Source organism: Corvus moneduloides, chromosome 8, assembly GCF_009650955.1.
Source record: "Corvus moneduloides isolate bCorMon1 chromosome 8, bCorMon1.pri, whole genome shotgun sequence".
Classification (NCBI taxonomy): Eukaryota; Metazoa; Chordata; class Aves; order Passeriformes; family Corvidae; genus Corvus; species Corvus moneduloides.
The window spans coordinates 13,494,411-13,506,548 of NC_045483.1; the positions used below are offsets into that span (position 1 = coordinate 13,494,411).

The 12,138-nt window shown below is 40.7% G+C and overlaps 1 protein-coding gene across 10 annotated transcripts in view; it reads left to right on the forward strand.

Moving 5' to 3' along the window:
- Positions 1–12,138, forward strand: part of BTRC (beta-transducin repeat containing E3 ubiquitin protein ligase) — a 126,952-nt gene that overhangs the window by 89,592 nt on the left and 25,222 nt on the right. For all 10 annotated transcript variants that reach the window (XM_032115511.1, XM_032115516.1, XM_032115515.1 and 7 more), the window contains one exon: positions 8,137–8,368. In XM_032115511.1, coding sequence (XP_031971402.1) covers positions 8,137–8,368 — 232 coding nt within the window. The remainder of the gene's footprint in view (positions 1–8,136; positions 8,369–12,138) is intronic.

Below are 12,138 nucleotides of genomic sequence, written 5' to 3' on the forward strand. Positions count from 1 at the left end.
GGCCAAATACATTCATCTTCCTTAGCAATCCTAGGGATCCTCCATGGAAATCACCCCAGTTTGCCAGGAAGGTAACATTTGACTGAAAGTTTAGCAGAACAGCTCATCTCGATGAGACAATGCTCATTAGTGAGTGTGGGGTTATTGGATGATCTTGTAGGGGTTTTAGGACGCTACAAGGCAAAACCTCAAGATTTTGGCTGCAGCCCACTGACCAGCTTTCACTTAGCACTGTACAAGAATATTTAATGCATTTGTCCTCTTACAGCTGCCTCTGTGGTGACTGCTAACAGCAGTAGTATTGGTATCAGCCAGTGTGAGCTGCTGAGATTCCTTTTCTAGATCTGGCTGCACTGGTAGGAAAGAATACCACGCAGCCTTTGCCTGGCTGCTGCAGGTTGCTGCCCTCCAGGATCTGTCAGCAAAACTGCAAACCTGCTCTCAGTTAAGATGAGGTGTTTTAGCGTAGACAGTTTAAATAGCAGGTCTCTGCTAACAAGCTTATTTTGACTGAAATAGGTTAGGGAGTGCTCGTGTAGCCAACTCCTCCAGCAGATCCAAGGAGTACATTTGCAATGGGAGCAGCGCACATACATGAATCTTGTGCTTCTCCAGAGTGCTGCTGGGTTTTTGTTTGTTACATCTCTCCAGTATGCCTGGAAATATGTAGTACTCCTGTAGCTGGGAAATGTTATATGATACCCAGCATGTATATGCCTGACTTCCAGTTCTGAATCTCTAATGTTGCCCTGGCCAAACAGTTTGGTGTGCGTGTGCCCTCTTTGTTGTTGGTAGCAAAATGCATCTCAAAGGAAAAAACTCATGGAAAATACTACTGAGTAAGCCACCTTGGAGGGCTCATGTTTCTCGGTGCTAAAAGCTTTACATAGGCAGAACCAGGTGATTTGAAAATCTCAATAGTGTTATGGAAAGCAGATAACAGATTTTTATGATCATTCTGTCCCTCTATTTTTGTGTTGTTCACAGTGGTATCAGTCTTCACTGTTACTTCAGCCGTGTTTTGAATCACTTGAGTCCACCTACCTGTTCCTGGCTGCCTTTCTCTCTGAGTTAGGGGAGCATTCGAAGCAGGAAGGAAATCAACAGTAACACCCATAAACAGTAACTTCACTCACGCAGTAGATCATCCTTGAATGTTTTAAAAACAGAAGCAACTGTTCCAGAAAACTATGAAACTGCTGTTTAGAGCATTGTTTACTTGTGCCTCTCCCTGACATAAATGAGCACTTTGCTGCTGCTGGCCATTACCTGATGACTTTAGTAGACTGGTTCTCCAAGTCATAATGTGCATATTCCTTCCCTCCGTTAACAGTAATAACATGTAATGGTCCCAGCAGTTCAACTCTGGTTCTGGTAGCCATGCCAAGGAAGAAAGCATTTCCTTTGGTGGTTTCCACTGAAAGAGATTTGTTGTTAATGGAGTGTTTGCTTTGAAATTTGTGTGTTACCGCTCTACAGTTAGTAAAAGGTGTGCTCTGAAATCTAGCTCTTTAAGAGGGATGGTGCCTGCCCTCCCCCCCATATGTCTAGATATGCATTTGGTCAGGGATCATAGTTTGGGAAAATAACATATGCCAGTGCTGTGCTGATGCAAGCAGATTTCTCATCAGTGCTTGTTATTTGCAAAGACATCGTGGAGATGATGAGGAGGAGAGGGACTCCCAATTCACATCCATTGCTGGCATCAGAGAAATTTTATTTTGGAGGTTTTTGTCAACACTTAAAATCTAGGTGGGAGACCTATATCGAAGGAAAGTTTACAGTAAGAGCTATGAGATTCCAGACAATTAAACTTTATTAGCCTGTCTGAAACATTAAGTATTAGCTTAAAAGAATAGTTTTTTAATCTCCTCTCCCTGTTGCTGTTTACTGTGTAGCAGTGTGGGAGGGGAGCATCTTGTCCAGCAAGGTATTATTGCTGCTCTTTGTATTGCCTATGTGCAAGTGCCCATGGCTCAGTCCTGTCTCCCCGGTCCCTAGAGAGACTCTGCATGTTACTTCTCTGGTGTCTGCAGCTTTTCCTGGCCCTGAACAAACTCAGCCTTTTCCCTTTCTTCTGTGTCTGAGGTAATATCCTTAGCCAGGTGCCCTCCAGGCTGACACCACATCATAGGTACTTAGATAGTACCTCTGAAAACTATAGCCCTCGCAGGATTTCAGAAAGTGCAGCAGGTTGGGCTGCTATGTCCAGCATAATTCCAGTGATCTTTCATCTAGATATATCCTTTCTTATCAAAGCTTTTCTGCAGTGTGATTAGAAACCAGATGTGGACAAGCAGCCTAAAGCTCCAGAGAGGCAAAATTGCTAGTTCCTTGGGTGCTGTTAATTTCAGTATGTGTGTTTTGAATTTTCTCTTGAAAATAAACAGTAGAGATGCTGTGGTTTCTTTCATGGTGCTTTCTTTTTGACTCTCAGATGTGATTGATGATCATCTACTTCTGGGTTATGTTCGTTTTTCAGAATGTTTCAGTGAGCTTTGCAGCGTGGAAAGTAATTCAGTACTGAGTGAGTAAGTCCATATATGAGCTAAACCCATGGTTAACCTCACAGAGGCTGTTATGCGAGATGGAGGCGGGCAGAAGTGGGTAGATTCTAAACTGAGCTTTTAAAATAAAAGTAAATGGAGTGAGTTGTTTAATGACCTAGCATTGTAGCCTTGCTGTCAACTCAAACACTGGAAAAGCAGGTTCATCCTGCAAAGGAGAAAAATGAGGAGCTGGCTGCCCTACTCATGTCTCTCAGGTGCTATGGCTCATGAGATCGTGTTTTTTATGGTGAGACAACCCCCTCACATCCCCCAATTCTCAAAGCAAAGGAGTTCTTTTATAGGAAGCTGCCAGTGAAGAGCTACAAAGGAACTTCTTTCCCCTTTGCTTAGCCTTGGCAGTCTGGGAATCAGTTCTGCAGCATTTGGTAATTACAAGCCTAAAAAAGAAGCCAGCCATAGAAATTGAACCTGTATCATCTAAATTATTGTGTAACTGCCTTTAGGCCCTGCAAACAACACCCTTTAAACTGGATTCTCAAATAACTATCTCTGCCTTTAGCATGGAGGGCTGGCATACCTCAGCTCCATTTCACCACTTTTGTTACATTGCTGTGGTTGCATTGTCATGGCATTGAGTGCTACTTCATCATGGGCAGTAGCAAGCAATTCAATGGCCACACAAGTAACATTGGGAAAGCCAGCTGGGCTGAGGTTCTCTGGCTAAGAGCACCTTTGCAGACATCAAACCAAATAATCTTGTGGCCATGCTGGTACTTTTTAATCCCTCTGCTTTTCCCACATGCTTCTTACTTGATCCAAAATTCCCGAGCTTTTGCTGCTGGTGAAAGCAGTTTGGATTCACAGCTGTGGGCATTTCTGATGTGGTCAATCTTGAAGAATATTTAAGATATAGAGGCAAGCATGACTTTGCTTTCATCGTGAAGTTCCTGTCTTTCCCTGCCTTCCTCAGCCCCTGGACATACACCTCCGTGGTTCCTTCCTTTGTCATTCCATTGCTTGGGTTTTTTTCCCCAGTGTCTTTTATCTTGTGAGTAAAGTTTGAACAGTACGCAGAAAGTTAACTGCCTGGAGTCTTTTAAATATAAGTAACACGCACCCAGTAATAAGCTGTCGGTTGTTTTTTTGCTGCCTGCAAAGAAACATAAACACAGCGCTCATTTCTGGCAGGTTTTTACTGTCAGAGTTTCTTCTATTATATTTATCTTACAATTTGCCAGGGGGTGAAGTTATTAAGTTTTAGCAGCAGCCATCGATCAAGTTCACAAGTTAACACGATAAAGGCTCTGTGCCGCTCCGATCCAGGAAAATGATGATCCTCACTCGGTAATTAACTAAATGAGAAAGTTAAATCTTACTTGAGAGCTGGGAGAGATGAAAGAGAGGTGTTTGTCAGTTTCTCAGTGGAAATTAGAAGCAGTTTTCTGCAATTCCCTAAGCTGCTGCTCTGTCATATTTTACATAAGCACTGGGAAAACGTCTTGTAATTAGTGCTGTCATGGAGGATTTTTTTTGCTGAAGGATGTTGGAATAATTCATTAGATTATCAAGAAAGGCTTGTGTCCTGAAATGATTAGCACAGTGAAATTTAAACCATTAACGATAACAAGTTTAGAGCTTGCTGCAGTGCAGAGGCACCCGGGGTATGTCTGTGCCTATTTCAATCATTTCTTATAATTAAACATTATGTCCTCTTTTTTCCGCCCCTTCACTAAGACCCATCCAAAATTCCTGTTAAGGTGGCTCTGTCTAGATCAGTGACTTAACCACAATGGGCAGTGCAAGCAATTGGAGGTGAAATGCTGCAGTTGCAGAGAAGCAGTAAAGGACATTTGTCTGTGTCAGAGCCTGTGGTCCCAATGAGTCCAGGAAGGAGGGAAGAAGCCCAGTATGGCCTGTTGGTACTGGAATGTGGAAGAGAAGACCTTTCCTTTTATCTGGGGAGAAATTGAAATTTGCAGTGGTGGTCTAAGCTCTCAGAAGCTTAGACATCTGCATGCTGAAGCTTTCAGAGCTTCAGCATGCAGATGTCTTGAAGGTTGAGAAGATCCCAAACCTTGCTGGGATCATTTAAGCCATTCTTAATATTCTAGGAGATAGTTTATCTTTGACTTTAAGAGATGTCTTCTTGCATTGAGGAACTCAAAACTTGAATTCATCTACTCTGTGAAAGGTGCCTGAACAAAGTCCTCTGCAATGACTAGAGGATGTAATTGAAAAAAAAAATGTAAAAGTTGTGACCACTCATATTGATGGGTAAACACTATTGCTGTACTACAGTCAGAGGAGTTGCTTGGTTCTGTTTTTTTTCTGTGCTTTAGGAGGCTCCTTGGTCCCCTGTGCTGAACAAAACCAAAAGTAACCTTGTTTGTCATACATGGATTACAGCTGTGATAGACCATAGCTATTTTGTTTTATATCCAAAGCAGTAGATTTATCCAGTCTTTATTTATCTGTATTGAAATATTGCACCTTCCTACAAGCAAGCCATTATTTAGATTAAAGTCTTTTCATATATTAGTCCTCTTCTACTTCACTGGGTGTACAAATGTGCTTTGTGTTAAATGTAGCCATTTGGAGAAATGGTCTTGTAATTACGGGCTGCAGTGGAGCATGGTACGTAGATCCCTGAGCTAGTACCAACCTGAAGCACTCAATCCCCTGGGTTTCCTGGCACAGCTTATGAGATCAGGCTCAGCATCGTCGGAGGACACCTCTGCCATTCCTGCAGATGAGTCATGGTGCCCAGAGCCAGCTGGGGCACCTCTCAGCCCTCACGTACAGGGCTTTGTGAAAAGGGAGTCGGTAAAGCTTCAGCTGTTCCAGCTTAGTAGTTTGCTCTGTTATGCCCAAATTTCCTCCCAAATGATAAACTACCAGAGCTTATTCTTCTTTGCCGCTTTTGGAAGTGAAGCTTATAAAAAATTGGATTGTTCACAGTGCATTTGGATGGATATTTACCCTAGCAGTATGGATCGCATGTGGAACAGGTTTTTCTTTTTCAGGTGAGGCCTGGTTAGTGTATCAAGAGAGGGAAGAGGCTGTAGGCAATTTAATAATACAGATGCTTGATGATGTTTTGTCAATGTTTTTTTTTTCCTAATAGGCCTTTTTCCCTGAACTGCCAGTGGATTTTCAGGAATCTTCAAATTCTGGAATTTTTGTTCTAAACTGTAGTTTGAGTGATTTGGGAGCCCTGACAGTTTACCTGTCTCTACTGTGCAGAACTGGTGTGTTCATGGCATGTCCTGTCCTCTTGTCCCCCTGTTTGCACAAACCATTGGATCTACTGGGCACACCTCTGGGCTTATGCTCACTTCTTTTGGTGGGAAATCAGAACAGGCAAGGGTGCAAGCCAGGTCTCAAGATGACGTTGTAAGAATGCAGCTGAAGTATGAAGCTAAAAAAATATGGTGTTCCCATGTTCACTAATGAGGGCATAAACATTGTAGCATGCTTTTTTTAGCAGAACCATTTTATAAATCTGGAGTTTCACTTCCAGAGCTGTTAAAAAGGCTGGTCAATGGACTCTTTATTTTGCTCATTATTCCTATCCAAAAGGCTGTGTTCAAGCAGAATAAATTGTTTTGTCCCATCTGAACCATCTATTTGTACACACGTAAGCCATCACTTGTATTTGCAGATGTTGCAACTTCTGTTTGATACCACAAACCAATGTTTTAGAAGTAATTGGGGAGCTGAAGACTGCTGGATGAAGGGTGTTCAGAAGGCAAGGAAAGGCTAGAACATGGTGCCACCCTGTGAAAGGAGCTGCACCTTTGTGGCCTTTGCACATCAGCTGTATACTCCTCTCAGGCTCAGTGTATTAGGCAGACTTCACAGTCTCTCAAATTAAAAGACAGATGTATAGGTTTTTAAAAAATGCTTTGTAGAGACAGCCTGTTTTGTAAGATGCACAGCAAACAAAATGAGAAATTAAATGAGATCAAGCTTGTAGGTTACACATCTCCCCACTGTCTTAATCCAGCATTTTTACTGGGATGCCTGTTTTGCAGGCAGTTTAACTGCAGCAACACACTGCCACACACAGCCACAGCCACACATTCACACGGAGGAGCAGGAGTAAAGTTGAAAACATTGATCTGCAGAATGGAGCACTGATGGTGCTCTCAAAGAAACTTAAGTCAAACTATAATCTAGAAATAGAAAAAGCTGCTTGTTAAAAATGACAGCTATTTACTGTCTTTTTCTACCAAAGGAAGATCCAGCTTTGCTAGAAATGTTAAAAAGAGTATTTAGGTGCATTATCTCTAAGAAAATGAAATGTATATGGTGATCAGTTGAGTATTTTCAAATTACGGGGTTTTTGGTGTTCCAAAGTCAGGATTGCTGTTGGGATTGGGAGGTATTGAAGTTCAGGAGTTATTTACTCCCAAGAAATGAGAAACTTTTTCATTCCAAATCTACTACTGGTAGCTAAATTTTGTGGTCTCTAAGTAGCCTGCTGTTTTGGCACTTGCTGAAAAGAGGCTTTTTTGTTGTTTTTCCTTTTTCCTGTAAAATCAGTTAATCCTTGCATTTCTTTTAGTTCACTAGATATCTTTGCTGAGAGATGTAGGGGCTCATTTTTTTACCTTAAAATTAATAAGGTCCCCTGGCGAGGTTGATGCTTGGAATTATCATCATAGAACAGAAATACAGCATCCCTACATCAGTGTTTTATGTGTTCTTATATCTGCAATTTATTTTTAATTATTTGATAATTAACAAAGAACCTCTAAATTTATTTTGTCAGTAAAAATGATGTAATAATATTGACTGTTATTATAATGCTGTCTGGTGCTAAACTGTTGCAGTGAAAGAGAAAATCACATGTTTTCAGCATGAAATAGGAACTATTTGACCAATATAAGAAAAAATAATTTCCCAGCAAACAGTTAATCTTACTTGGACAAAGAATACCCTTGAAATGCAAAATGTGCACTTTTCTTCCAGTTAAATCATTTAGAAAACAGAATTTATATCTTACTATCAAGTAGTAAATTGAAATGTCAGTGTTCTGTTTTGTCCCTGAGACTCTTCTTTGAGCTGACTCCTTCTGACAAGATATTAACAGTGCTCAGAAAGTTGAAAATATTTTATTCTGTGAAAGAAGCATTTACCAAATGTCAGGGTGTATTTTAGCTCGCTTTGCTCTCAAGGTATAATTCAATCTTTTTCATCCATTTCACGCATTCCCTATGAATTTTAGCAGCAATCCATTCTTTAGGAAAAAAACCAACGGAGTACAGGTGCATTGCTGTTGGTACATTGAACTGGTATATGTACGTTAGGAATCCAAATGCATTTTACTGTCTACATGTTAAATAAAATGTTTATGTTAAACTGCTACTGAAGGTTTTCCATCTGACCAGAGCCCTTTGTGTGCAGCTCTGGCACGAGCCAGTGGGTTGTCCTGCAGGGGCGTCGGCTCGCCGTGGCTGCACTCAGGCTGGCAGCACCAGCCAGGATACGTGGTCCCAGACAGCTTTCATGTGTCAGAGTGCTTTTTGCCTTCTATTGTCTGCCTCCTAAAAGAAATGGTACAACTGCTTGTGTTTCTTCTTGTATGTGTCATTTGGGTTGTTCCTCTCCTTCCTGTTTACAGACAAAACTTGCCAATGGCACTTCCAGTATGATTGTGCCCAAGCAAAGAAAACTGTCTGCAAGCTATGAGAAGGAGAAGGAGCTTTGCGTCAAGTACTTTGAACAGTGGTCCGAGTCCGACCAGGTGGAGTTTGTGGAGCACCTCATCTCCCAGATGTGTCACTACCAGCACGGACACATAAACTCCTACCTCAAACCCATGTTACAGCGGGACTTCATCACTGCACTGCCAGGTATTTCTGCAGGCAGAGGGAGCTTGCTCCCTGTCTTTCAAAAAACTATTCCATCTCACCCTGCCCTGCTGGAGAGGTCTCTTGTAGGGCCAGTTTGCAAAACAGATAATAGCTTTTGAATGAAAAGTTCTATACCAATATGAAATGTAATATTTTAATTTGTATTTTAATTTGTATTCCTGCTGTGTCTCAAGGCATGATCTAACACCGTCATGGTTTGTCTAGGAGTAAATGATAGCTAATCTGTGTATTGTAAGAGTAGTTATCCCAAGCCACAGGGCAAGTAGTTGTACTCTTAATGCCCACAACAATGCATGAATAACGAAAATTTTTTAAATTAAAACTACTACTCTTTCTGGTTGCTCAGCTGAGGTTTTCCCTTTTCTTATTTAGGTATTTGTCTCTCTTTTCTACTGACATAACTTCCTGCAGCCATTGCTTTGATTATCTGTTTATCACTAATAGAAAATGGAGGGCATAAGAGCAAAAGATGGAAGTGTTCTGTTTTTTACACCTTTGTAGTGCTTTCCATTGAAAATATTATCCCAGCTGTTCTCAGATGTGGCATTGGGCAGATCTCACAGAATGCACACATAAAGTAGTGTACATACAGTTTTTTATTGTCCCTGTCTTATAGATGGGAAAACTAAGGTGGTGGGAGATCAGGTATATACAGCAATAGAGTTTCAGAACCAAACAGAAATTCCTGGCTCTTTGGCCATATTTTTTCAGACCATTAGATCATACCTCTGTAGACAGATACATAGATAGATAGTTAATAGATTAGCATTCCCATGCCATAGGTTCTTAGTTTGAGAGGGACCTGAGCAAGAAATGGTACAGGTGTTGTCTCTAAACATCTAGTTGAAGAGAGGTGCTTCTTGCCAAAAGCTTATTCTGTGAATACCTTCAGAGAACTGCTGAACCCTTGGCAATTTGATCAGTCCAGTCATTTGATCATTCTTCAGAAGGGAGTTCTCAACATGAAATATAAGTTCTGGCCTTAAAAGATGGAAAAAAGTATGTTTAACTGTGAAGTGTGTAAAGCATAAAGGCACTGCAGGAGGTTTGCTATGAAGTTAAATAGGTAGACTCATTGGATTTTAAGCTCATTGTGCCCAGTAATCAAATGGCTGTTGTAGCATTAAAAAAAAATCTTAGTTACGCTAAGTACCTGCTTTATGTTAGTTTTTAGTAGTCCAATGGCAATAATCTCATGTACTTAGAGCAGCATTATAACTTGTGGAGCTGCTCTGTTTCAGAAAAATAGGAAGTGTTTGGAAACTGCATTGCTTTCCCCACTTTTAAAGAGGAAGTATACATGTAGTTACATACACATTTTTTCCAGGTCTTTCTCCACAGAACCCCATGAAAGCAAGCCAACACATCTCACTGCACTTGGTTAATTTCTTTCTACAGGGCTTTTTCTGAGAATTTTGGGCAGATGCTATAAATACTTCTAGAGACATTCCAAATTTCCTAGCCAAACCATATTTGTTACTGGTCTATTCACAGTTGCCCAGGTAGCAGCTGATTTTACTCTATCAGAATGCAGAATAAATAGGAATCAAGCAGCTAATATGTATTTTAATAGTTGGGGGAAATGTGTGTATAAATAATGTATGTACATCAATTTGCATGTTTGCAAAGTGCAAATGTCCTACTAGATATAGCTCTAAGGGAGAAAATTAATGGCAAGGAATTACATTGGCGCAGACTCCACAGTCTGTGCAGGATGTCCTGAGTATAAGCAGGTTCTAATGAGGGGAATGGGAAGGGAGAAAGGTAAGAAACTGCCTAGGAAAGAGTGATGAACCTAAAATTCTAAATAAAGTCATATAATGAAAAAAAACCCCTAAACTCTGTAAATATTTTTTAGCTTTCTGAAATTCTCAAGTGTTCAGTACCCTGGTTTCATTTTTACTACTTCATTCTCTCCTGCTCTCCCCCTTGAGTGAATAAAACAATAAAGCTACTTCAAAATCATGAGGTATCTTATCTCTGTCCTCCTAGCATGGTCCCAAAGAATGACCAGAATTAAAGGTAGTTTTAGATCATGAGCATGTTTTACTAACATAGAGTAAAGTTGGCTCAGATTATTTTCCCAGTGCTTTGAACAGAATTAAGGTTGTTTGAAAAATACAGCTTAACTGTGTACTTAACAAAGTTTGTTCAGTTTCTGAAAAATACGGCTTCTGCTTAGCATTTTCAAGCTGTTTAACATTTTTTATGAGGAAAGTAATTTTGATAAGGATTTCGTGTGTGAAATAACTGAAACATTCTTGTTGGTTTGTAGGGCTGAAGAGCTAATTGTGTTTCACATCCATGTGGCAAAAACTTCTATAAGCAGAGTTTTCCCTTTTTAAGGAAGCAGTGCTTTGTTAGATACATGCCTCAGTGAGTTGTGCTGTTCCTAAGAAACAAAATAATAAAATTGAGTTTGCAACCAGGCCAAAATAGCTCTGCCCATCCACTTATCATAAATGTGAGGAGGAGAGGCCAGAACATTAGTATTCCTTCTCTGCAAAGGGTCTACTATCAATGAAGAAGGATGATTTAAGGACATGACAGTAGTTACAGCACCCTGCAGCTAAGATCTGAAGTGCAACTCCTGATGAAACAGGAAGGGCACATGGGTGAAGAGTACTGTGCCCAGGTGGTGCAGTGTAGCCCTGCTTCCTAAAGCCACCAGTTGTTCCCCATATAAAAAATGAATTCCTCCTGTGACGCTGCTGACTTAAAGCACCTGTAAGGATGCTATGCAGGCAGGCATTTGTAAGTGTCTGGTGGCTCTGCAGAAGTCTGTGAGCCCACTGGAAGCAACACAGACTGGGAAATCCGCCATTTCCACCCAAAGCTGCAGGAACAGGGCAACAGGATGTCCCTCACTACCCTGCCAGTTGTGGAGTTCCTGCAAATTCCAGTTCACATTCACTAAAACATTGTCTCCCTCTTTCTGCAGTTTGCTGTGGAGTCAATCTAAATTTACAAACACTTTCTTTTTTTTTAAATAGTGGTTGTACATGTCTTTTCAGATTAAATACATAATAAAGGTTGATGACGCTTTTATTTTGCAGGCTGACATCTAATTTTACATCTATAAAGATAAGAAATGTCAGACCTCTTTCTCCACTCTCTGGTTGTGCCCGGTATCATTCACATGCTTTTTCAACATAAAGATTGAAGCATAAAATGCTGAGCAGAATGTCTTACCCAAAGTGTATTCTAAGTTGAGCAAATTTGAAAGCAGCAGGAGGAGGCATGCTGAATTGTCTCATTTTCATGCAGTGGGAGATAATTTTGAAATCTTTTCATTAAGGAAGGAAAAGGCTGGGCCATTTGTGTGTCATGAACTCCAATCCAAGTCAGCTGGTTGCATCCAGTTTGAGTTTGCAGAAGTACAGATGTGTGACTGTAAAAATGCACTTACTGCCTTTTCTTTCCCTCTCACAAGCTGGGCCTGGTATTTGAGGCTGCTGTTTTAAAAGCAAGAAAACATGTATTTAACTTTGTCCCAGTTGTGAACCAGAGGGCAGATGCATGTAATACCAATCTGCCATGCTTCCTTTTTGGTTGGACTGAACGTTATGCCTGAGGGATGATGTGGTCTAAACTTTCACAAAGCATCTGAAATTTAACCTGTGAAGTGAGATAATCTCTTGGTGGTGTGTCTCACTCGTGAATTAAACAGCCTTCAAGAGAACCTGTATTTGCACAACTTCTCATTTTAAAGGCATCTTGTTTTCCTGAAGCCTTGCTGGTGATTAAAT